The sequence below is a fragment of the Eulemur rufifrons genome, chromosome 15 (genome assembly GCF_041146395.1).
Source record: "Eulemur rufifrons isolate Redbay chromosome 15, OSU_ERuf_1, whole genome shotgun sequence".
Lineage (NCBI taxonomy): Eukaryota > Metazoa > Chordata > Mammalia > Primates > Lemuridae > Eulemur > Eulemur rufifrons.
In genome coordinates this window covers 100891765-100918741 of record NC_090997.1, presented here as the reverse complement: position 1 = coordinate 100918741, position 26977 = coordinate 100891765, and the positions used below count along the sequence as shown (strand labels likewise).

The 26977-nt window shown below is 51.7% G+C and overlaps 1 protein-coding gene across 2 annotated transcripts in view; it reads right to left on the bottom strand.

Moving 5' to 3' along the window:
• Positions 1-13542, bottom strand: part of SYNJ2 (synaptojanin 2) — an 86464-nt gene extending 72922 nt beyond the window's left edge. For both annotated transcript variants that reach the window (XM_069487487.1, XM_069487488.1), the window contains exon 1: positions 13414-13542. In XM_069487487.1, coding sequence (XP_069343588.1) covers positions 13414-13540 — 127 coding nt within the window. In that variant the 5' untranslated portion in view covers positions 13541-13542. The remainder of the gene's footprint in view (positions 1-13413) is intronic.
• Between the last annotated feature and the right edge of the window lie 13435 nt (positions 13543-26977).

Genomic DNA, 26977 nt, shown 5'->3' with positions numbered 1-26977 from the left:
GAACACGAGACCCACACGGCCCTTTAGAGGCCACGTGGTGCGACCCACATGGGCCCCTACTGCTATAGAGATGGGGTGGGGGGCGGCTGGCCGAGGGAAGGGGAAGCCACAGTCCCTTTCGCACCTCAACCCCACCACTCCACAAAGATGCTAGACGCCTACTGTGTGCCAGCACTGGAGAAAAACAGGCAATGAGGAAGGAATATGAGGGCAAGGAGAACAGAGCTTCACAGAAGCCAGGTGGAGAGAACGCTTCTAGAAGCAGGTGTGAGCCCCTGGGGGGATGCCTTTGGAGGGAGGACTCAGCAGGGGAAGCCCGTGGGGACCCCAGGAAGGTTTCAGAAGAGCAGGGAGGGTGGAGCCTGGCTGGAGCTGTGTGGAGGGAGGTGGGAGGAGGCAGACGGCAGGTGCAGATGACCCCTTCTCACGGCCAGCCAAGAGGTGAGGCGGGGACCACGGCGCAGGCTCTTGGCAGCCTTAGCCTCTGATGACCACAGTGGCACACGGGTCCAGGAAAGACAAAGGGACAGACAGCCAAATGAAACCCCGAACAAACACATTAGTGACACTTCATTATTCACATCCCCCAACACGTCATATTCTGGGCGCATATTGTGACTATTTTGGCCTCTTTCTCCATATGTGCCTGTTGAACCAAACACACCTGCTTATTCACAGGGCCCTGTCCAACATCAGGGGAAAATATCGTGCTATTTTCTACAAAAGGGTAAAAGAAACCTCCTCAAGTGACCCTAGTTGTCATTTCATGGATTTGGAACCTGCTTCCTCCAACCCACCAGCCAAAGGCTTTCTCTATACCCGGAATTAGCTCCTGCCTTGAGAAAGGAAAAGCCTCTTGGCTGGGTGCGAACCGGCCCTAGAATCCTGATCACGCCGTCACAGGGATTCCCAGACCGCGTCCCGAGGGACACAGGTGTGCCGGAAGATGTCGCCAGGTGTTCTATGAGCTGAAGGTCAAACGGGTTTGAGAAACACCAAGCTGAGCAGGTGTATCAACTGCGGGGCCTCAAAACCTTTCATGAGCTAAGAGGAGCTGCACGTCCCTAGAGAGAACTGGTCTCCCGGTCCCCTGCGCGCGAAACCCTTCTGTCCGGGGCCGCCTGCCCCACGCCGGGCCAGACTCCCGCGGGGGCCTGCCTTGCCCTCACCCTGCCTTCACCCATGGGGACCCTCACGTGCCGCCTGCCCCCACCCCTCCACACTGCGGCCCCCTCCCGACCACTTCTGCCACCGGCCGCTTGTTCGAGCCTCAAGCCCCCAAGCCTGGCTCCACAAGCCACGTCTCGATGTCCCCACTGGAACCCAAGTGCTGGTGCTCCCTGGAGGACGAGGCCCACCTGGGCTTACCTGGGAGCCTGCGAGGCAGGCCCAGAGCCCGCACAGAGAACCAATGAACGGGTCAGGCTAAGGGGAGGGAGACAGGTGCCAGGGCACAGCTGCAGGCCAGGAGCGAGGGTGACTGCGCAGTGCCACCTGGGGCCTGCGCTCCACGTGGGCGGCACGGCAGAGAACCAGCCCCCCTACCCGACACTGGCCACACGCGGACGACCGTGCTGGGCAGAGCCGGCTGCACTGGCTCCATTGTTCGGCCACTTGCGTTCTTCCTTTGGAGAATTGCTTATTATGTCCCTGGCCGATTTTCCTGTTGGACTGTTTGTCCTGCTTCGTATCTACAGGAGTCTGTTACACGCTGTGAGCATCAGCCCTGGCCCCTCTGTACGTGGCAGAGGACGGACACGCTGTGCTCGCTGGGCGGGGAGTCATGGAGCCGCGCACTTGGAGTACGTTCGTGTTTCCATATGTAATAATTCAATAAAAAAACATTTCTTAATTCTGTCAGGTTTTTCCCTTTATGACTTCTGAGTTTCATGCTTTGCTTAGAAGGTCTTTCCATACCATGAAACTGTGAAAGCAACGCCTACAGTTTCTTCCAATATTTGGAAAGCTGGACTTTTTCTTTTACATTTAACTATTAAATACTTCTGAAGTTCATTTTAATGTAAAATGCAGGGCTATGTGTCGATACGGATAGCTGTGGTCACAGACTTAATAAAACCTTTTCTCCCTCCTGTATGACAATTTAACTTTCTAGGTCTGGTTCCCTGGGAATCCCAGTCAAGGCAGAACGTCAACTGTTACCAGACAAAGTCGCTTATGGTGAAAATGACCTTGATTGGCAAATTGCTTCTGGACAGGAAAGACCCACAAGTGAACTGTAACCTCCCCATGAGGATGCCGGGCACGGGGCTTTATCAGTAACTCTCCCAACAGCATGTCCTCGCGTGAACCCTGGAATCTATACAGCAGGGAAGGAGCTGGTGACCAGAAGGACAGCTGCGTGCACAGTCACCTGCATGAACTACCGTGAAGACCACTCACCACTCTGGAGAAGCAGCCGAGCTTCCTGGCCCACTTCTCTCTGCGCAGCTGCGGCCGGGGGGCCTGGTCTGAATACTCAGCTCCGTAAAGCAAGAGCCCTGCGCGGGTCCCCTGCACCAACACCACTGAGAATGCACCTGTCCCTCTTCCCAGCTGCTCTCAATCACCACCTTAATGACTCACCAGATTACTTTCATCATCCAACAGTGTTTCTGAGCCGCTTCCCCACACCAGGCCGTGCTGGGAATGTGGAACTGACTGAGACATGACCCCTCTGCATCGGATTCCTGGGGCTGGCCTGAGAAGGGGCCACAGACGGGGGGTGGGGGGGAGCTTAAAACAGCAGCAATTTATTCTCGCACAGTCCTGGAGGCCGGAGTCCAAGATCAAGGTGTTGGCAGGGCGACCTTTCCTTGTCTCTCCAGCTTTCAGCAACCCCAGGCATTCCTTGGCTTTGGCAGCATCACTCCAATCCGGCTGTCTTCACACGGCCATCTCCCCTCTGCGTGTCCCGTCCTCGCACGACATCCTCCCCCTGTGTGTCTGTCTCTGCATCTCGTCTTCTTAAAAGGACACCAAGCACTTTGGATTAAGGGCCCACCCTACTCCAGTATGATGTTGTCTTAACTTACATCTTAATTACATCTGCAAAGACCCTATTTCCAAATAAGATCACACTCCTAGGTACCAGGGTTAGGACGTCAACATATCCTTCTGGGGACACAATTCAATTGGCAGCACCAGTGGAGGCTGCATCCGGGTGGTGGCTCACAGAAGACACACACACAAGCAGGGGCATAAGGCAATTTCAATGATGAGTGCTACAGAGAAAGGAAACCAGGCGACAGGGCAGTCACAGCTGGTGCATGGAAGCCACAGCCTATTCCAGACAGAGTGGCCAGCAAAGCCTCACTGACATCTCTGAGCTGAGCGCGGTGGAGGTGGCAGCAGGCAAATCCCTGGGGAAGGGCAGTGCCGGCAGGTGGGGTGGCAGGTGCGGAAGTCCTGAGTGGTACAGGTCAGGCTGCGTGGTGGAGAGAGCTCAGGGGATGAGGTGGACAGAGAGGACTGGGCCAGGGGACAGGGCCGTGCTGGCCACCATGGGGGACAGGGGAGGGGCCCGGAGACGAGTTGGGGTAGTTCCAGGGATACTGTAAAATCTGCCCATTAAGTTTTAGATAGAACTCCTGTTGGACCTTAATTGGATTTTACTCACAGATAACTTGAATTTGTAGATCCACTGGAGAAGAACTGACATCTTTACAGTGCTGATGTTCCTGTCCTAAGAATGTGGTACACATTTCCTCGGATTCAGTGCTTCAGGAAAGTTTTATAGCTTTCTTCTCCTAGGCCTTACATATTTTGTTTAGTCTGAGAAATTGTGGGGAATGGAACTTTTTTTCCCATTACCTACTGTAATTGATTAATGATGGCAGATGGGAAGGTTATTGATTTTTTTATCTGTTGACATTGAAAAGCAGCCACCATATGAATCACTAGGTCTAATGCACCACCATGCAGCTCGCCGCCCAGCTCCAGGAGTTGTCGACATTTTCCCACTGACTTCACCTGCACCCCTCCCCGAGTGTGCACGACGCCCGCGGCCACCCGCCTGCTTCCTGGGGTGCGCCAAGCAAACCCCAGACATGAGGCTCATTTCACTCAGATACTTCAGGATCCAACTCTTGGATTTCCCAAGTGTGCAGTCTTATCACCTGCACCAAAAGACTTTAAGAGTGTTCAGGAGAAGAATACAGAAGCCACAAAACAGAGGGCTCTCCTAGGAGGGCCCAGGAGAACCGAGGGGACACAACTAGAGTGACAAAGTCCACCGTCTGAAGCTCACACACTTTTTTTTATAGGATCACCCCACAATTCTTTGTTCTTGGTCTAATTTCTCTTTTAAGGCAAAATTCTAATAAGCTCTCAGTAACCTCATTTTCCTGACAGCAAAGTGAACCAGAAACCTAAAAGAGGAAGATGCTGCCAAAGTCAGACACACGCTCAAAAACCCTAGAAGTCTGGAGCCGTCCGAATGCAGGATCATGTTATCGTATTTCCTCATTTCATATACGTGGCCTTATGTGATTTGCTCCTACGCTGTAGGGGTGAGCTGCAAACACCACGTCTGCAGCTGGACTAGCCACCGCCACACGGGCTGGAGGAAGGCCTTCCCAGCTCCACCTGTCCAGCAGCCCAGAGCCCCAGGGGCCTCAGGTGGATTGGACGCAGCATGCCCTGGGCACGTTCAGACAGTCACAGCCTGGAAAGCAGGTGGCAGGCAGGGCAAGGGGGGGCACTCCCGGCCAGGAAGCCCTGGGGGTCTTCAGAATTGCTAATATTTTTAATGTCCTAATGGAAATTATACCTCTTCCTCTGTCAATAGAAGTCAAGGTCTATTGTTTCTAGTTAAAATCAATTTATACTACCAGACACATCTCTCAGTCCTCACCCCAAAACACTGTTTTATATATATAGTCCGTCTGGAGGGGGAGGCAGGTGGCCCTTTGAAATAAAAATATAAGCTCCCGTTTGTCCACTCTGGACACATGAGGTTCCAACTCGGAACCCCGTTCCCGCAGAGCTTTGCGAGGCCTCCCGCGTTACCCACCCAGCCGTGGTTCTGCGCGAGGCCTCTCCCTGCTGGGTGGTCCGGGAGGAAGGAGGCAGATACACCCACCCGGAGGAGTCTTGTTAAGGGGCCTGGCTCAGGCCTGGGGCCGGCCAGTCATTTCCAGCCCTGGTTTTCCATATTCCTTTCTTGATCCACACCATTTACATAAAAACAAATAGCCCTGATTGTTGACACAGACTGTGACAGCCAGTGTCACTGTTCTGCTGGCTGGGGCACATGTACTGCCACCGCGTGTGACAGCATTCCCATCGCTCGTCTCCGCTCCCCTGACCTCAGCTTTGCTGGATTGGCAGCGGGAGCTGCAGAGAACTGTCTCCTCCTCTTAAGGAGAATTTTTCCAGCATACGATGTTTATCAGTCATTGATAAGATTCGTGGTGAAGCTAAGTCCATGCAAAGTACAGTCAGCTAAAATAGATTAAAAAAACCCGCACATTCCTAGACACGTAAACTCCTCCCTTCCTAACCAAAGGACAGTCCAGCTTATTAAAGACAAATTGCTCTGCAGTGATGAAAGGCGTTGTTTTGAGAATGTCATGGCTCTTGATAAGTGTCTGCTAAAGCAGCAGGGAATTAGCATAGTTCATGATAATTTAATAAATACCTTTGTCTTCTCAATTTAAGCTTGAATTGCTATTGTTTTCGATAAGTTTTTGTCGGCTGTATGAAAGGGCAGAATCAAGGAGAGAGAATCTCACGTATTTTCATTAATTCATAAGCACATCCCATAAAAACCACATAGCATCCGATTTCTGGGTTTAGCTCAGCCGCAAAGCTGTCGTAGATTTTGTCTTGCCAGATCACTTCTGCTAAGATTCAAATTTCTGGGTAGTTTAAAATTTTAGGTGTGTGAAGTAGTGATGGTGCCTCTGCTTAGTTTTAAGCCTTTTCTTTTTAAGACACATGGAATCCCAGAGTAGGAAAGGCAACGCAGGCTGTAATCCATTTGCTTTCAGGTTAATATTCTGAGGCCTTGGAGGGGCTAAATTCTCCCAAGGGGACAATCTGCCCTCTCCCACCCTGCACCAGGTCCACACCAACACCAGGCAAAGAAAGCATCTGGAGCTGGCGTTCTCCTCAGGGAGGCCACATTCTACTTCAAAGGACCCTGGGGACGTCTGTCTTCATTTCTTAGCACCTGCGATGCCCTGACCTTGCAGGAGTGTGTGGGATGAGGCCCTGTTCTCAGGGACCTGACCCGAGACAGAACCGTGGCTGGCTGGCATGCTGCACCCGGGACCCAGGAGAGCAGGCAGGTGGCGACATCAGCCCCAGCCTCAGGGACGGGGGAGGCCGGACAGAAACAGCCAGAGCTGCAGGAATACAGCAGTTCCTCAAAAACCTGCCCTGGGATGAGGTCACACCCTCGCATTCGTGCCCTGGGCCTGCTCCCGCAGCCCAGCCGTGTGGGCCGTGGCACCTGCCTCCAGGGCTGCTGCCCGCCCAGCGAATCCTCACTCCGAGTCACTCACTCACTCTCACTCTCCTCACTCACTTATCGAAAGTCACTTTCTGAACCAGGAAGCTTCATGAGCAAGTGGCAACGTGCCGGCCTCTCAGGCCATGAGCGCAGTTGGCGTGGCCCGTGGGACCCCGCCTGCCGGGGCGTCCAGCCTCCCGCACAGGGCACAGCCCTGACCCATGGCCACCGCTCTTCCCCGTGCCCCTGGGGCAAAGCACATGTCCACCCACCCACGTGGCAGAGCCCCCAGCCCCAGAACCGGCCAGCAGCATGCAGGGAGGTGCACCCCCATGGGGGCCCAGCACCCTCACTTCAGCACGCCTCTCAGCTCCAAACCAAGGAGATCTCGGGGAAGACTCGGCCCAACATTCTGTCTGTCTGACAGGCCTCGGGCGCTGGGGAGGATGCACTTCCTCAGCACCTTGAGGCCGCAGCAGGCGCTGTTCCCGGTGCTGGGGACGGCCCATGGCTGCACTCGCACCCACGTTTTTCATAGACATGGAGCCTCCCCTTTGTCACGCTGCACCCTCTGCTCGGAAAGCGGCTGACTGGGTCCCCATGTAGGAACCTCCTTGATCAAAAAGTGTGTGTCACATGAAACCCAAGATAACCTAGAGACAATGGGACAAAGTGAGTCTTTTTCCATATACACGGGACATTCCTTTCCTAAGAATGAGATTTCACCGAACCTAGTGTTCTCTGCAGCCTCCAGCCTTGTTCAAATCCTCGCTCTGCCACTAACTAGACATGGCTCCTCGGACAAGTTCTTAAGTCACTCTGTGCCTCAGTTTCCCCAAGTACAAAATGGAGATTATTAGTACCTGCCTCAAACTGTGAGGATTAAATAATATAATACCTGTATCCCTCTTACATCAGCACCTGGTACACAGTAAGCGCTCCAGAAATGTTAGCTGTTATTATCAAGATGAACCAAAGTTTATTTAGCCAGTTAAAAATTCACAACAGCTTGCAACAAACATCCTTGAAGCAAAATGGTCTCATGATCCCTGAATACTTCCTGAGTTAAACTCCTGCAGGCAGAATACTGGATCAACGACACACGTACTGTTAAAGGTTCTCATTCATTTGTCTAAATGTTCCTCAAGAAAGAAAGACTGACTGACACTTACACGACAGAGCTGGAAAGCTGCTTCCAGGAAGTCCCTGGAAAGAGGACGTGGCCTTAACCGGGCAGTTTGCTGCTGACCTTGAGGGTGAACCCAGCCTGACCCCTGACAGCCTCTGGTCACCAGCGTGTGGATATGGCAGAGCAGCTCTGGGGTCTCCTTCCGAAGCATCAGCTTCCTCCAGCCTGAGATGAGTTTAGCCACCACCCCACCCAGTCCCGCCAGGAAACGCTTAGGGACCCCAGTGTAACTCCCAAGTCTGAGCCTGGGTCAGTTTACCCAGGGCTTTAAAGACAATTCACATGGAAAGAAAACAGAAAATATTCCCCATCCTCAGGTAGCAAGAGTGAAGGAGCCCAGCAACAGAAACTGAGCAGCTGAGGCCGGGCAAGGTGCTCACACCTGTAATCACAGCACTCTGGGAGGCCGAGGTGGGAGGATCCCTTGAGGCCGGGAGTTTGAGACCAGCCTGGGCAACATATTGAGACCCCATCTCTACAAGAAAATTTTTTTAATTAGCCCAGGAGTTTGAGGTTACAGTCAGCTATGACCTCACCTCTGCACTCCAGCCTGGGCAACAGAGCAAGACTCCATCTCTAAAAAAATAAAAAAGAAACTGGGCAGCCAAAAATCACAAAGGGAACCTGAGCACCCAAGGAACTCTCCAGAAGTGAGCACAGACTCACACGGGGGCTCAGGGCAGGCCTGCCTGGATATTCGCAGGGCTGGGGCCAGAGTACGAGTGGAGCTCTTCATCCCATATGTCAAGCTATTTTTAAATTTCAAATCAAGCTAATAAACGCTTCAGTAAAATACGTTTTATCCTCCTACCTCAAGAAGTACGCCCCCAGCACTCACTGGAAGGCCTGGCCCATGAGGTGGCCGTCGGGGACAGCTGCCCAGGCCTGGCCTCCTTTTCTTCCCCTGCTCCCACCGGGGGCCTCATGCACACACAAGGATGCCCAGCCAGTGTGTGTCCCCACATACCCACACCCCTGCCACCCTGACCCCAGGCCTGGGGTGGACACACCACTGCACAGGCTGTTAGGACCCCAGGAGGAGGCCTGCGCAGGCCGGAAGCAGGCTGGGCGTTATCTGCGGAGCAGACTCCAGGGTCCCGAGTAACAGGAGTGCCATCCAGCAAGCGGGGCACAGAGGCCAGGTGGCCATGGCCCCCGCCCACTTGCCCGGGGCCAGAGGCCGTGCTGCCAAAGGGCCCAGACCTTCTCCTGAGCCCACTGAGGACCCTCCTAGAGGACACACTGCTCTTACAGCTTCTGGTGTTCTCTTCCCAACTGGTCACTTTGCTTTATAAATGTATCTCGGCCAAACCTCAGAATCAGTTCACACCATTGTTTCTGGTATTGGTCACACGAAAATCTGTCAAGCAATTTTTTTTTTCTTTAGAGATGGAGTCTCGCTCTACCACCCAGGATAGAGCACAATCATAGCTCACTGCAGCCTCGAACTCCTGGGTTCAAGGGATCCTCCTGCCTCAGCCTCCCAAGTGGCTAGAACTAGGGCGCACACCACCGTGCCCGGCTATTTTTTTTCTGTACAGTCGGCATCTCACTATGTTGCCCAGGCTGGTCTTAAACTGCTGTCCTCAAGCAATCCTCCCACCTCGGCCTCCCAGAGTGCCGGGACTACAGGCATGAGCCATCATGCTGGCCTGTCAAGTAAATTTTGAACTGACATACCCTGGTAACTATAGTTAATAATGATGTATATTTCAAAATTGCTAAGAGAGTAAATTTCAAATGTTCTCACCACAAAAAATAAGTATTTGAGGTAAGGGATATGTTCATTCACTTTATTTAATCACTCTACATCATATACATACATCATAACATCACTTGTACCCCATCAATATATGTAATTTGTGAATTTACAATAAAATAAAAAAAATTAAACTTACATATATAAATGCAAGTCAGGAAGAAAAGCCAATCCTAATAAATTATAATATTGCCTGGTATTAAACAAACTAAATTTAAGGAGATTCATTTTTTTCATAAAAAATACAGGGAGGAGTGAAATAACATTAACAATAACTAATCAGTGCTGACCAATAGGTGCCTGCGGGTTCATTTTTCCTCTACTTTTATGTATGAACATTTTCACAATTAAAGGTTAAAAACAAAGTTTATGAGCCACCCAGCTCAAAATCTAAAATCATGATCTTACAGGTTAGTTACAAAAAAGACTATCCCAGTTTACATTTTGTCAAATATTATGCTGAGAAAAGCCACACAAGTCACATAGGCAAACAGGCCACTGTGGCCCTGGGAAGCTGCTCGAGTGTCCCAAGTCCGCGGAGCCTGCAGCCCCCACCTGTGCTTCAACCTTTCTCCAGGTCAATTAATAAAATGGCTACTCATTTGATTCTCCTCAATGCTCTGGCACAGGCCAAACTTCCCAGTCAAGGCCAAACTTCCCAGTCAAGGCCAAACTTCCCAGTCAATGGCCAGATAAATCCAGGCCACAAAGCCTGAGAATGGAGCAAGGCCCTGCAGCCATGTCAAGGCCCTGAGGCCACCTCACCAATGCAAACAAAGCCATGTGGCCTCTGCCCAAACACAGCAGCTGGGAGAACCCAGTCCCGCTGTTTACACAGAACCTTTCCCCAGAAGCTCAAAGTAATTTAGGGACACTCACTAATTAACTTAATTAAGTCTCTCAAGCCTCCTCCTTCCCTCCCTTCCTCCCGGCTGCCTGCAATGCCAAGCAATGCTTGGGGAGTGGGGAGGCAGGTTCCACTTGCACAGGAACCCACGTGTAAACACAGGGACACTCTCCAGCCGCCCTTCCTGGGGGCTGTTTGGAGAACATTGAACTTTGGAGCATTGACGCTCACTCTGAAAACAGATAAATCCATTAACAATAAGCACATTGCCCTTTACCTGGTCCACCCTAAGTCTATAAGAAACAGAGAGACAAAAAGACACCAAGGACTTTCGGCCCAATGTGCGAGCAAGAGAACACTGTGTACTAATTGTGGACGGTGGGCAAGGGATGCTGTTACATGCTGTGGCTTCTCGCCCGCACTGAAGAAGCCTCCTACCACTGAATCGGGTTACCAAGAAAACTCTGAAAACCTTTTAAGCTGGTGCTAATACGTTTTGTTTTTCTGCCTCTGGAATTTCTGCTCCCACTGATCCACATAAAAGATAGATTCTCAATCTAATTCCTTTAGAAGCAGAAATTTGGAATTATTCCTTCAACATCCTCCTGCTAGCAGGCCAGATGGCCTAGTGTGCAGAGTTCACGTTAAAACATGAGGACAGGTGAGGACACGTTAGAACAGGTTAGAACAGGGGGACAGATTGAGACGGGAGGAATTCAATAATCAACCGCTCATGGACAATCCGTCTTTCCTGAATATCACAACACAGTTCAAGACCCTGACCATCTCCACGCACTGCCCCAAATCACTAAAGAATTGCTGAACCCCTTCGGCGAGAGGCATTTTTCAAGTTAGGATCTTTCAAGGGCAAATTGTGCTTTGAGGGGGCTGGGCCCAAGGTCAGAGGGCACGTGCTTACTGTTGTCAGGCTGACTCCCCTAAATCTCCTGTTGCTCCCAGTAAAAGCAGCAGCGGGGCCAGACAATAACCCACAACTGTAGTCTCAGCCCCTGGTTGCTCACGGGGAACCCATCACAAACCACCACTGAAGTGGAAGGAAGCCGCTCCCCACACTCCACTCTTGACCTTGTCAAGGAAAGGAAAGCAAAAATGCTAGCCCATCCTTTGGAACACAAATGGGAATTTCAAGTTCAGAGCTCTTCTATCAACAGTGATACGTTTAGGATATTTTAAAAGTTTTAAACAACTTTCTGGTACCCAAAGGCTCTCTCCTACAATCCTCTGGTTCAGCAACACCACCGAATGCTACAGCTGCTTCTTAAAAAGTTTCATTTCATTTAAGCAAAAGAGACTTTACAAAATTAACTTTTCAGCCCACTGTCTACTGAAAAAGGAATGCGAGGTTAAGTGACATGTGGACAGCACGTGAGCTGAGGAGGAGCCAACTCCTTTCATTACACCCTCTGCTCTAAAACCCCGAGTACTGTCATCACCAACATAGTGTAAGTGCATCTCAGCCCAAACTTCATTTCCTAATGGAAGATATGCACTATATTACTTTCATTAATCATTTTAAAATTTCCACTTTTGAAAAAATAATGTATTTTTTCCCAAGTGGCTTCAAAGGAACTCTTAAATGTGTATGAACCTTGCCAGCTGAAGGATACTTTAATCTCTTTGATGAAACAGTAGTTTGTATGATGAAATTAATCTCTCAGTTCTAACAAATGGGGTATGAAGTAGACATCTAAAATGGAATGGAAATTTCTGTGGTTTTCTTTCAAAGCCATACCAAATGACCAAACTTGGACTTTTCAGGACAGAACACAAACTGAAATAATCTGAAAATAAGTTAATCCATGATTTGCTCTACACTTTTGAGTTGAGAATACTGCAGACACTGTTTTAATAATCAAGTGACTGAAAACAAGCTTGGATAACTACACGTTAATGAAATGATTCTGGAAGCGGAAATAGAAGACATGGTCCTTCCAAGATGTATATCAGAACGGAGGTCGACACATACAAATGTGACAAGACTAGAGACATTTATAAAGCATTGTGGAAACACATGCCTGTTACACTTGCTGACCACCTAAAGTACAAGTGACTCTGCTCTGCACCGTTCAGTTAAGAATACCACGGAAGATGGCCTAGCTGGATACCTACTGGAATAAGCCTACTCTAGTGTTCATGTTTAAAATTCTAACAGTCCTACCTGGTTTCACCAGCTTTGGTGCCACCTAGGTCTTCCTCATGATTGTTAGCCACAAAACAAGGGACGAGGAGGTTGGCCATACCAGGAAGTCATACATTGCATGACATTACAGAAATAGACACTTGGAAGTCAGGTGAGCTGTTTCACTTTGGGCAAGCAAGTTTCTTAGCCTCTTTGGGCCTCAGTTTGCTCATCTGTAGTACGGGGACAATAATAAGTCTTTTGCAGAACTGTGAAAATTAGGTGCAATTATGTCTCTAAAGTCCTTAGCACAATGCCAGTCTCAAGGCTTCCGAAGCAAAGCTTCTGAAGCCCATAGATGAAATATACCAGCTTGGCATCATCTAACACCCAGCATAAAGGGAGAGCCACTAGGCAGTATATTTGCTTAGAAGTTCCATACATTGCAGTACTGAGGCTTCTTGACCAAGTACTTTCGTGAGACAAAGGTAAGAGACAGCGGTTTCTCTGGAGTCTATATTTTGGTGCTTTGGTCCCCATCCCCTCCCAGAGTGGAGGCAGCCAACAAAAACTAAAGGGTAATCACTGGTTTCACCAACAGGTGCAAAAGAAAAGGCGCCAGACACACGATGGGGCCGGCTCCTAAGTGAACCCCATGGGATCATCATGAATATGCAGTGCACGGCCAGGGCCAGGTGTGAAAGATCACAGCCGCCTCTCCAAAGACCGAACCCTCAGCGGAGGCCGCGTGGACCGCAGACCCCGAGGAGGGGCTGCCGGCCTCCGTGCGCCACCGGCCCAGACGGAGAGCTCTCTGGCGTCCTCCGCGCCACTTCATTCAAAAAAGCCACCCCCTTGCGCGCGATCGATCTCCAAGCCCCCGACGTCCCCGCGCCGCCCTAGCCTGGCCACCTCGGGGCTGGGAGGTGCCCATCGTCCCCAGTGTCCACGAAGACAGGCGCCGTCTCCTCCGGGCGTCGCCGCCCCGCGGGCAGGACAGGCGGGGGCGCGGCGCGGCACTCACCCAGCGTGGCCACCGTGCCGGCCTCGAAGAGCAGGCAGTCGCCGCGGCCGCGCGCCTCCAGCAGGACGCTGCTCTCCCCCGCGGCCTCCAGGCGCCCGAACAGCCGCAGCCCTTTGCTCAGGGCCATGGGCGCCGGCGCGCTGCGGCGGGGACCGCCGAGTCCAGCCCCAGCGCGCTGCCCGCGACGGCGCCCGCGCCCCAACTTCCAGGAGTTTCACTTTGCGCCGACGCTCCCGCCCCGCCAGGCTCCTCCCCGGCCGCCTCCCTCTCTTCCCCCTCCCTTTCCTCCTCCTCCGCTCTCGCCTCCTCCTCCTCCTCTCCTCCCTCTTCCCGGGCAGGTGAGGGCGCCGCCGCCTCCCGCCTCCCGCCCGGTGACGCTGGGCTCGGGGCTGACCAGGGCCGGGGCGGGGTGGGGAGGGAAGGACCCCCGCGGTGAGCGGCCCGGGAGGGAGATTCCGCGCATTCCTCGGCGCGGAGGAGGATGCTCGCGGGGGCCTGGAAACGCCCCGGTCGCCCGCGGCCTTATATGGGCAGCTCGGCCCGGAGAGCCCCGCGGGGCTGCAGACCCCCTCCCGCCGCCCTTTGCCGTCCGCTTCTGCGACCCTGGACGAGCTGCTCCGACTCTCTGTGCCTCTGTCGCCCTGCAAAGCCGGGGGCGGGGGCGGGGAATGGGGGGGCTGCTTTACAGGGTGAGGGCGAGGACACTGGGTTACTCGCTAAGGCGCCCAGTGAGCGCATGGAAAGTGCTGGATAAATGTCGCCGTGTCCTAGCGTTCGATGCGTGAGGGTGTTGCGGTCCACAGTCCCCGCCAGGCAGAGCTGTGGGGGATCAACGGTGTGTTGTCGCGGAGAAAACTGGGGCCCCGATCCCCGGACCACGATCCCCCTGGACCCCGATCCCCCGTTACCACGTGCCCTCGACTTCTTGAGCACCGTGTTCCTCAGTGTCAGATGGTGACGGCGCCTCGCCCGCGGCCCTGGACACACATCTGCTCGTGTCACGTTGGAGGGTGCGGCCTGGCAGAGAGTAACCTGAGGCACGGCCCGCTTGGCGCTGGGTTCTGGCGCCCAGGCCAGGCCCGGTCAGACCTTGCCTGCAGAGGAGAGCGGAGGGGAGGGTTTCTAGGCCCTGCGTGGCATCACCCTCTGGGGCAGTCTGGAGGTTTAGTTTCCTTCTTTTGTAATGGGTGCGTGTCGATGGCTCCAGGGGCCTCCATCAGGGCATTCCCATCAGGTCCCCAAACTAACCGCGTTGGTCTCACCCCATTCTGCACTGAAACAAGAAGGCGTCTCTTAGAAAGGCGCAGAGTCTCCACTGCCAAGCAGGACATTGTGTTGTCCTTGCAGACATTCGGCAATGACCAGACATTTGATCCTTGGTGGACAGCCCCTCAGGGCTGACTCGGGTAATAAAGTCATTATGAGCAACACAACAGAGATCTTGAGCCCTCAGCCCCCTTCTTTGCCCACATCTACTGTGATGTGGTGGCTATCCCAGGCATGGTGCGGTGGAAGGGAAATACCATTACCTCATGAGAACAGTGTGCCCATGAAATGAGGTGGATTAGCCTCTGACTTCCTCTTTTCTTTTAAACCCAAAGTTGACTTCTTCCAGGAAGCCTTCCTGGAATGCTGAGGTCCCAGATAACAGTATTTATATACACTCAACATTCTTAGACTTTAGTTTTCACTTGCTCATATGTTGCTAGAGAAGTGTTTTTGTATCTTTTCTCTTAGCCTTGTTTCTCAAACTAAGTAGTAAGGTCTTCGGGAGAGACGACCAAGTCTTCTATTTATTTTCTCTCTCCTCGTTCCTAACTAGCATCATGTAAGTTAAACTTCTGCACAGTGCCATGTTGTACATATTTTAGAAATTTTCCTACAGTCAGGACCAGCACTTGAGCTGGATAGCTTACAGAATCTAAGACACTATCAACTGTAAAATGAACGACCATTTTATGTACAACAAGGAAAAAAACAAACTTCCTATTAGACTATAACATCCACTGTCAGCTCTGCTGTGATTTTGGCAACGTTAAACTGCACATCTCAGACTCAAGAACTGGGGTGGCTGCTCCTCCATCTCTAAGAATCGGCTGCACGAGGCACAAGGCTGCTGGGTTTTTGAGTGTGTGCCATCTGGTCTTGGGTGGGGCGGCCCACGTGGGTGGCAGAGGAGGCATCATCTTTTTTTTTTTTTTTTTTTTTTTTTTGAGACAGAGTCTCGCTTTGTTGCCCAGGCTAGAGTGAGTGCCGTGGCGTCAGCCTAGCTCACAGCAACCTCAGACTCCTGGGCTTCAGCGATCCTACCGCCTCAGCCTCCTGAGTAGTTGGGACTACAGGCATGCGCCACCATGCCCAGCTAATTTTCTGTATATATATATTTTAGTTGTCCATATAATTTCTTTCTATTTTTAGTAGAGACGGGGTCTCACTCTTGCTCAGGCTGGTCTCGAACTCCTGACCTTGAGCGATCCACCCGCCTCGGCCTCCCAGAGTGCTAGGATTACAGGCGTGAGCCACCTCGCCTGGCCAGGCACCATCTTTTATGTTCACACTGTCTTTTAGGTCACGGGTTACCTGGCACTGGCACCTTGAGCAGCTGGAGAAAGTAACCAATCTGCGACCTTCAGGGAAAGGGTCAGCTCGGACACCTCAACCCCAGATGGAACCTGGGAAGACAAGTGGGCCAGCTGCGTGGGGAGAGATGGGCGCATCCCATTCCTGAGCGGTAGAGCACCTGCAGGGCATGGGATTGGGAAGGGGAGAAGGGGAAGGAAGGAAAAGCCAATTCCACCGGCCCCTGAGTAGGCCACAGCAGGAAGTTTAACTCATGTGGTGGGGGTTGGGGGGCCAGGGAGCCCAGCAAGTTAGCAGAGCATGCAAAGAGGGACAAATAGGGCAATGTTATGATCTGAATGCTTGAACTCCTCCCCCTAAATCCATATGTGGTTGCCCTAACCCCCAGTGATATGGCATTTAGAGGTGGGACCTTTGGGAGGCAATTAGGGCTAGATGAGGCCCTGAGGGTGGGGCCCTCACCTTAATGGGATTAGCGTCCTTGTAACAAGAGACACCTGAGATCTTGCCTGCTTCCCCGCCTCATGCACCTGCCGAGGGAAGAAGAGGGCCCTCACCAGGAGCCACGTGGGCCGGTACCTTGATCTTGGAGGTCCCAGCCTCCAGAACTGGGAAAAATAAATTTCTATTGTTGAAGCCATGGAGTCTGTGGTATTTTGTTATGGCAGCCTGAGCTAAGACGGGAGAGATTTTGAAGAAATTCATGTCTATATTTGGTGCCTGATTGCACGAGAGGCACAAAGGACAGTAAGGACTCAGAAGAACCCCAGTGTTTCAAGAATGAGACCGTGGTGCTACCCTCACAGAGACTTGTTTAGCTGGGACGGGACTGGGGAGGACCAAAGAAGATAAGAATCTCAGGACCGCTGCCCCCCCCCAACTCCTCATGCAAAAGGGAAGGTCCAGACTGGAGGCTGAGTCATGCAACACCCCCTTCCAGTGATGCTAACCTGCATCAGCCAGACCCCAGGGGAGGTCAGAGCCCTCAGGCACCTGCAGAGGACAGACGGCCCCCACAGATCGACAGAAACTCCTTGCTGGCCTCCCATAAACATGGACAGGCACATTGTAACTTTGGGTCTGCAGGCTAAGTCTAGCTCCTAGAACTGAAGTCTGTTCAATTCCATGCTGATAAACGTTGAGGACAAGTTTATCTTCCCAGGTGCAGAACAGAGATGGAATATTCTTCCACCCACCTGGGGACAGCTGCATAACTGATGCTCCCTTCGCTCCCTTTATCTCTTATCGTGTGCAAAATGTAGCGTGTTACCTCACCCCCTCCCTTTTTTTCCTATAAGCTTTCCCTTTTAAATACCAAAGTTCCCAAATTCCCCTTTGGAAAAACAGTCACAAGTTTGTCTGTAGTTTGTCCCCTGGAGAGTCCTCCAACTTTGGCTTCCTGAACCTCCATCGATGGAGACTTTGCCTCAGTCACTTACTCGGGTTGTCAGTGGGCAGGAGAGTCTGGTTTGGGTTGTGCTGAGTTGAGATGAGGCAGTTGTCCAGCTGGCAGCGGCCGCATAAGGCCAGACGTGAACATGGCAGCTGGAGAGGGACAGGCGGGAGCAGGAAGTGGCTGTCTGAGCACGGGAGGGGCAGGAGGAAAACACTAGCAAGAAGCAGCCCGAGAAAGCAGAGAAGCCAAGGGCGTGGCCCGGAGCACTCTGGGAAGCCCTGAGAGGCCAGTGGTTTGAGAGCCCCAGAAAGGGCTCCAAGAATGAGGACTCAGAAAAGGACAGTGGTTTGGTGAGAAGGCAACGGCGACCTCTGCGTGGGCAGTGTTTCTGGAGGGTTTTGCAAAAAGGCAGCTGCAAAGAATCAAGGAAGAAATGCAGGCGGCTAAGTATAGTCTGCTGGCTCTAGCTGCCTGGCTGGGAGAAGCACCAGATGAGTAGGATGGGGACAGAGGCGACAGCTGGGACCCTTTAGGACTGCCTGGCCTGCACATGTGGGAAGGCAGGCAGCGAAGAGCAGAGCACGAGAGCTCTAGAGGCGAGGTAGGAGAGGGCAGCTGTTCCGAGGAGGGAGACAGCGATGGGAGGACGGCAGGGAGGCTGCGAAGGGGGTTGGGAGGGGGGTGGCAAAGGGACAGGGCCACGGGGAAAATGGAGAGCAGGAACGGTCCAGAATATTTGCTGCGGCTGAGCCCAGCTGTCATATTCAATATCCCCCGGGCCTGAGCAGGTGATGGGGTTGTACAGCTAGAGGCGACCTCGGCTGCCCGTCCCTCCCGGCCTTTGTGAGGTGGGGAGAAGCTTCGGTCCTGGGGGCTCTGGGGTGGTGCCCATGACACAGACCCTGAGCTGGCGGTGTGCCTGCAGGAGGTGCACGGGAACGGGAGGGAGGGAGGGAAGAGGGTGAAGAAGCTGAGCTGCCACGCAGTCCTACAGGCCAGCTGTCCCCAGGGGGGGCGTCCTGAGTGACCACTCCTGGCCATGGAGGAGGTAAGCGGGAGGATGAAGACTCCCTCCTGGAGGCGGGGTCTGGAGCAGACACTTGGTCACCACCTGGTCTGGCATTTCTAGCCTGGATCGAGGCCCGTCCTTCTCCTGACTCTGCTAGCAGCCAGAGGAGTCTTGTCGACGCCATCACTCGGCTCAGCTCACTCTACACAGCTCACCCCGGGTCTGGGTGCTCCGTGGCCTGCTGCATCTCGGGCCCCACCTGCAGCTGCTCTCTGCCTCGTCCAGCCGGGCACACTGCTGTCCACGTCCCTCTGCACGTGCCCCCGGCGAGCCCTGCTCCGGCCTTTGCGTGGGAGCCTGTTCCCCTGATACCGCCTGGCGGCTGCTCTCGTGTCCTTCAGGTCTGTTAAAACATTGTCTCCTTAGTGAGGCCTTCCCGTCCCCGTCTAAACATCCTCCACCACCTGCCCCGTGAGGGGCTGAATTGTGTCCCCCCAAATTCATGTGTTGACCTCCAACCTTCAGGACCTCAGAATGTGATGCCTTTAGAGATGTGGTCTGTAAAGGGGAGGTTAAGTCGAAAGGAGCTCATTCGCGTGGGTCCTCATCCAACACCACCGGCGTCCGTACAAGAAGAGGACACAGACGTGTGCCCACAGAGGGAAGACCACGTGGAGACAGAGGGACAAGACGGCTGTCCACACGCCAAGGAGAGAGGCCTCGGCAGAAACCAACCCTGCCAACACCTTGATCTTGGACTTCCAGCTTCCAGAACTGTGAGAAAATAAATTTCTGTTGCTTCAGCCACCCAGTCCTTGGTGCTTTGTTGTGGCAGCCTGTGCAGAGACTAATACACCCCAACATTTCATGTCTTTCCTTGTTTTATTTCAAGCCTTAGCACTTACCACTCTCTAATAAGTAGCCGACTCATTTATCCCATTTGTCATCCATCGCCCCTGCGAAAGCTCCCGGGCAGGGCTCCCGTGCTTTGTTTAGTCTTATGTCCCCTGGTGTGGCCCTGGGGCCTGGAACACTGCCTGCCCGCAGCAGGTGTCTGGAAGTGCTTGTGCGACGAATAAATGAATCCCCTTGGTACCTTCTAGTCCCTGTGGAAGTGGAGGATTCGCAACTTCTTTTGCTCATCCATCGCCGTGATTCTTTCTCTGATGGATTGACTGAATAAATATTTACTGAGCACCTGCTATGTGCCAAGCATTGTTCTAGATGCTAGGGATATAGCAGCAAAAAAAGCAGACAAAAACCCCTACCAAAGAGAAGAAATCAAACAAAATACATAATGTGCCAATGGCAGTATGCTGTGAGGACAAGGAGCATGGAGAAGCGGGGTTCGCAACTTTAACAGGAGGGACCGTGCAGCCTCACAGGGAAGTGGCGTTTGAGTTAAGAACTGAAGCAGGTCGCCGGGCGCGATGGCTCACGCCTGTAATCCTAGCACTCTGGGAGGCCGAGGTGGGCGGATCGTTTGAGCTCAGGAGTTCGAGACCAGCCTGAGCAAGAGCGAGACCCCACCTCTACTAAAAATAGAAAGAAATTATATGGACAGCTAAAAATATATATAGAAAAAATTAGCCGGGCATGGTGGCGCATGCCTGTAGTCCCAGCTACTCGGGAGGCTGAGACACGGGATCGCTTGAGCTCAGGAGTTTGAGGTTGCTGTGAGCTAGGCTGACGCCACGGCACTCACTCTAGCCCGGGCAACAGAGTGAGACTCTGTCTCAAAAAAAAATTAAAAAAAAAAAAAAAAAAAAAGAACTGAAGCAGGTGAGGGGTGAGCAGCGTGGGTGTCTGAGAGGAGGGCGTTCCCAGTGCAGGGAACAACTGGGGCAAAACCCCGGGCAGGGAGAGGAACCTGGGGCAGCAGGGGAGGTGGCGGAAGAGGAGCCAGGGGAGAAAGGGGGCCCGGCTGTCGGCCACTGTGATGTGTTGGCTTTTATGCTGAGTGATGGGGACAGAGGAGGGACATGCTCAGATTAGCTGCTGAGTTGAAACCTGAGCACAAGGGCAGAGGGAGGGAGACTGGGTAGGACGAGGCAGGAGGCTACTGGGACAAGCTGGGGAGTTGCTGGTGGGGCCCAGGCCAGGCTGGCGGTGGGGTGGGGAGAACAGGTCGGATTCTGGATAGATTCCTGAAGGGTGAGCCAGCAGGATTCACTGACACAGCAGATGTGGGATGTGAGAGAAAGACAGGCGTTTGGACGTCAGAGATTTTGGCCGGAGCAACTAGAAGGATGGCATTGCCATCAGCTAAGATGGGACGAAGGTGGGAGGAGCAGGTGGCTGCAGGTGGCAGCGGCAGTTTGGGGCATGTTAATGGAAGATGCGATTACAAATCCAGGTGGAGGAGTTGAGTGGGCAGCAGGTTATGCAAGTCTGGAGTCCAAGGGCAAAGACTGGACAGAGATGCAAATATGGAGGTCATCAGTGTCAAAAATAAAATCAGATCAAATTTTAAAATTTCAGAAATGCATACAGATTTTATCGTGCTTACAAAAGGTTGTGGTCTCCCACAAGCTGGGAGACCACAAACCGAAAGTGGTAGGAAGCCCGTTCACCATGGTTCCAGCACCATTTATAATGCAGAAAGGAGGCGGTGTCTCAACCTTTTTTGTGATTGACTATTATACAGTAACATTCTTTTTAAGGCAAGAGGAGCTGTTTAAGCCGATTAAGCTGATTTGTTTATAGGTGACTGGTTTAATGTCACTGAATCATGCTGACAAGGACACGCACCTCACGTTGTGTTTCATTTATGATGAGAGCTAGCGTTTTGGGGAAATCGGGATGACCTAGGTTTCAGTTGTATGGTTATGGGTGGTTGGCACTGGGGTACACCTGGACCACGTGTAGACGGGATTGAAAGCCGTGGGGCAGAGTGGATTCACAAGGGGCTGAGCGCTGACCGGCAAGGGAAGAGGCCACCCCGACATGCGGGCCTGAGGGACAGGAGGAACCTGCACAGGCCACTGAGGAGGAGGACAGCCAGCAGTGCCACCGTATCCTGGGTCCCAGGGAAGGGAGCGTTTCAAGGAGTAGCCAGTGGCCGGCAGTGGCCGAGGCTGAGAGGGGTGGCGCAGGATGTGGTTGGAATTGGCCTTTGTGTTTAGCCGTGTGGAGGTCGCTGCTGACCCTGTGAGAGCAGTTTGGAGGATGGGGAGGGTACATCAGGTCTTTGCTTGACCTGCTGTATACACGAGAATCTAGTTATCATTTTCAGGTTATTAACCGCGTGCAATCACCTTGGAGACAGGCATAGTGACCGCCCCTCCATAGCTTCTCAGGTGACTCCTGCAAAGCCTCCTTGTGCTCCCGTGGCCTGGTGCTCTAATTACACTCATTCTTCTTGGACCGTCCCCTGGTTTCCCCACTTCTGAAATGCGGTGAACACACTGGACTATTCTCAAAGGGTCTGACTTCGAGGGGGAGGATACATCTGATTTTCTGGGTTGGCTTCAGTTGTGTGTAACTTTATAATTCCCTTAAAAGGGATTCATTAAATGTACAACTAATTATAATTTAATTTTTATACCTTAATAAAAGTTTTCATCTAAATACATTCATAAATTAGAAAAGATCCTGTCATCAGACCGCATGTCCCTCTTTGGGTTTTAAAAAAATACGATCACCAATATATTGGCACAACAAATCGACCCATCAGCAAATAATATATCTATTGATTCTCGACGTGTAATGACTTTCTGGCTTTCCAAGATTTTAACAGTATGTTTTAAATAAAACTTCATAGTTTTTCAAAGTACCTTTTAAAATAAATAGTTGATCCTTGAATAACTCGGGGCCGGGGTGCTGGCCAACCCCTGAGCAGTCAAAATACGAGGATAACATTTGACTCCCCCAACACTTAACTATCAATACTAATACTGTTGACGGGAAGCCTTACCAATAATATAAACAGTCAATGAACACACGTTTTGTATGTTAAATGTATTATAGACCATATTCTTACAATCAAGTAAGCTAGAGAAAAGAAAATGCTGTTAAGAAAACCATGAGAGAAGAAATACACTGACCGGACTGCAGTGCATTTGTGGACCCTGTGAGAGCTGTCTGTTCACAGGTGAGTCTCCTGCCTGAATGGGGCGCCCACAGCTGTGGACCTCATTCTACGGGAGGCAGCCTGTTCTTGGGATGCCAGGGCTGCTCCTTGCCTCTCAAGAGCATGTCCAGCAGCACTCCTGCCACTTTGTGCGGGTCCCATGCTGTTATTCAAGGTTTATGCTATTGCACAAGCACGTGAGAAGCTCAAGAGATCACTTTTTACCTCGACAGGCAGTTTACTGGAGAGATGAACTGCTCATGTGGAGAGGATGAGCGTCTCCGGCTTTTAAGTGAGTTCTCACAACACCGCAATAGCAACAGGAGGTGGCTATGAAATTATTGCAGTTGTACAGTATGTACTATGGTTAATTTTATGCAGTTACTATTTAATACTGCATCTTTAAATTTGTTCACATTTCTCTGGACTGTAAATGGTGCCATGTGCAGTGTGTGTGTGTGTGTGTGTGTGTGCATAAGCTTTGATACATTTTAACTTTTTATAATAGATTTGTGTGTATTTTTTGATAGTAAACGATGAAATAGATTAGTATTTACTTTTATGCATTCATGACATACCTTTTTCTTAATTTTTTTCAATATTTCTAAGTTACTCAGTTTGTCTGCAAGTTTTTCAAATTGTTGCACATCTCCAAAACATTTTCCAATATATTCATTGAAACAAATCCATGTATAAGTGGACCTGTGCAATTCAAACCCATGTTGTTCAAGGGCAAACTGTAGTTCCTTAGATTTACATATTTAAAATTTAAATATTAAGTTAATATTTAAGGCCCCCAAATTCCAATATTTTTAACTTACTAATTAACTAATTCATTTATTCAAACTACAACTTTCAATGAATTGTTTTTTTTTTTTTTTTTTGAGACAGAGTCTCACTCTGTTGCCCGGGCTAGAGTGAGTGCCGTGGCGTCAGCCTAGCTCACAGCAACCTCAAACTCCTGGGCTTAAGCGATCCTACTGCCTCAGCCTCCCGAGTAGCTGGGACTACAGGCATGCGCCACCATGCCCGGCTAATTTTTTGTATGTATAGATTTTAGTTGTCCATATAATTTCTTTCTATTTTTAGTAGAGACGGGGTCTCACTCTTGCTCAGGCTGGTCTCGAACTCCTGACCTCGAGCGATCCACCCGCCTCGGCCTCCCAGAGTGCTAGGATTACAGGCGTGAGCCACCGCGCCCGGCCTCACTTTCAATGAATTGTTTAGCAGCCTCCCTCAACTCTGAATCCTTAAAGCTGCTAGAGAAATTGTATAACCTTGCAGACTGGTATCATTTTAAAAATAATAATTATTTAATATTATCCATTAGTGTTCACATTTCCAATTATTTCATAAATGTCGTAAGTTTTTTTCCCACAGTTCGTGTGAATGGAACCCAAATATTGCTTACACAAAATGACTGATATCTCTTAAACCCCTTTTAATATGTAGGTTTTCTATTTCTTTTTTCCCTTGCAATTTACTTGTTTAAAAAAACCAGGGGTGCATGTCCAGTGGTCCCCCACGACTGGATTTTGCTGAGTGTGTCCCTGTGGTGGTGTCTGGCATGTTCCTCTGCCGCTGCGGCTTGGTGGTTGGGCCCGGAAGCTTGAGCAGACCGCTCCGTGGGTGGGCTGTGTTCTCGCACGCGGATGCCTGCGTCTCAGCCTCTCTTTGCAACATAGCAGCCCTTCATCATCGACGCCTTAATCCTTGCAAATTGGTTATGTTCTATCATTCCTTCTTCAGTTAGCAGCTAAAATTCTTCTGTAAATGGCAAATTCTCATCTACTATTTGTTTACCCAGTGGTGACACAAACAAAAATTAACAAAACAGGTAGAATAGGATTCTTTTTCTTTATTTACTAGTGTTGAAAGTAATGAGTTGTTGCGAACTCACTAAATTGGTCTAATATCCTCTGATGGTGACCAATGAATGTTCTTCCTTTTCCCTTTCATCATGAACTCAGGAGTTTAAACATATTTAAACTCGGTGTTTCAGTCCATCGTATCGAGCTGGAGACCCAGGATGATGGCGGCCGGGAGCAGGGCTGACGGCCTGTGTCTGGTCAGGCTCTCACTGAGGCCAGGGGTTCGAGACTGAGTCCACACCGAGGCGAGCGCCTGACCAAAGGCTGGCGGTTACATAGCACCAGGCCCCAGCAGACAGACCAAGCCCACATGGAGTCACGGCCACTAAACGCCGCACCATCAAACTGGAGCTTTAAGGAAACAGATCCCAAAATAGACCAGGTTTTTTTTTCTCCTGAAAACAGCAGATTTCAATGTACCTGACTCAGCGTAATAAGGAAGTCTCCTCTGCTTCCACCCTAACAAAAAGTAACATATAGTAGCCTGGTGTTAACCAATCAGCTATCTCTACTGTTCCATCTCCTTGTCCCCACCGTACAAAACCCAGTCTCCTGACACCGCCCAGGGAGGCTCATTCTCGTTCATATAAGGGAGGCTGCCCCGATTCATGGCTCTCAAATAAAAGCGAGTTAGATCCATAACTAAGTTTGTTGTCGTTTTGCCTCTTGCCGGAAGCCAGGCTTGAGCTGTGGGTTGGGCATTGGCTATTAACTCTATATCAAGCATGGGTCAGCCTCGCTGGCGCCATTTCTCCTCCTGACCCCTGCGACCACCCTGTCACCCGGACTCCTGCTTCCAGCCCTGTCTGCGCTCAGCACACAGATCAGGTTGTGTCACTCCATGCTCGGCTCCGATGGCACTTTGGGTGCATCCGCTGTCCTCACGTGGCTTGCCTGGCCCTGCTGTCCCTCAGCAGCCCCTTCACACTCCCTCACCCTCCGCGTTCCAGGCACGTTGCCCTTGTGCGGTCCCGTGGCTGTGCCAAGGCCCACGTCCAGGGACCAGTCTGTCCTGTTCCCACAAACCATCTTACGGTGGCCGAGCCCTTCTCAGCTTGCTTCTTCCACCTACACGTGTCCCTGTCAGAGGGATCTGACCACACTGGCCCCGCCGCGTGCTTGCATGCCTTTCCTTCCCGGCAGGGCCACTCTGTGCAGTCCTTCCTGTGTCTGAGCTTTACCCGGTTGCCTTGACTCAGACGGAATCTGCAGGAGTTCAATGCAAGGGTTCCGCGCCAGGGTTTGGATCCTGGCTCTACCCTTCCATGCTGGGCGACCTGCAACCACTACCTCAAATTCCTAATCTTTTATACAAAGATGAGAGCACTGAATACATCATTATTTGTCAAAGGCTAGGACACAGCCTGGCAGGTAGCCGGCACCGTGAAAGTGCGAGCTGTCACTGCAGCGCGTCTTGCCACTGCCCCGCTGGCTCTGTGACACCAGGCCACGTCTGCACAGTTTAGGGCTGCACGCCCGGCGCCGGGTGCTCAGTGAATCCTCGGTGGCAGGAAATGATGCACACCTGCTTTGGCGCTGGGTGGGAAACTGAGGCTCTTAAGGAGACATCGGCTAAATGGCGGCTCAGTTCTTACGTGCCTTGGTCTTTCCTTCCCAAGGATCCAACACTGCTGCCCAGTGCAGGTAGCTACACCTATCGGGGAAGCAGGACGTTTCATTTCGTGTTCTTGACCCCAGGCAGCCCAAGGCCCAGGAGAAACAGGAGCTTTCGCATGAGACCAAGCTGACAGTTACCAGCAAGAGGAGGACAAGTTAGTCCCTTTCTAGATCCCTGGGGTCAGTGGTCACAGAAACAGCTGTGCATCTTTGCCAACACCCACCTCCCCGTCCGCATTAGAAAGAGCCTCATGCGCAGGTGAAGCTGGGGAAGCCTGTCTGGGTGCCGCTGCCTTGGCGCTGGGGGGACAGGGGTTGCAGAGCTGTTAATAGGGAGGGTTGGTTTGGAAGTTCGTTGTAAGTTGTTCTTTTTTGTAAATAAAGCATATGAAGCACTGATATCTGTCTCTATCTGTGGGTGCGCGCGTACACACACACACACACACACACACACCACCACCACCTGACTTAGGGCCTTACAACTGGACATGGGTCTCGGTAGAGTTTCAAGCAGAACCCTCAAGGCTGTGACCTCCCAGAGGATGCCCCACGGCCACCCCAGGGGCTGGGCGCTTCCCAGACACACGCTAACACCCCATCAGCATGCGCCTGGCAGCCGCAGGTGCCACCCAGACGCCGTTGCGCTCAGCAAGCTGCAGGGCCCCAGGTCAGAGAGCTGGGCCGCCCTTAGTCCCCAGGTCCCTCCTCCCCTCTGGTTTATTACTGAAAGTCAACAAACCTGCCAGATGGGCGGGTTGGTACAAAGACTGTGGGCACCTGTGGGCTCTGAGGACTAGAGGAGCTTTGTTTACTTCTGTGGCCAAGATCATGCTCCCCGCACAGGTGTGCCAGCCGGTCAGCGGGCCTCGGGCCCGAACCCAGCATCACAGCTGGAAAAACCAGCCAAAGCACACCCATCACAGGCGTGTGGGGCGGGAGGGGCTTCAAACGCCAACAACAGCAAGGTCTCTTGTCCTTAGGAGAAATGTTGTTCAATTCAATTCCACATCCAGGGAGAA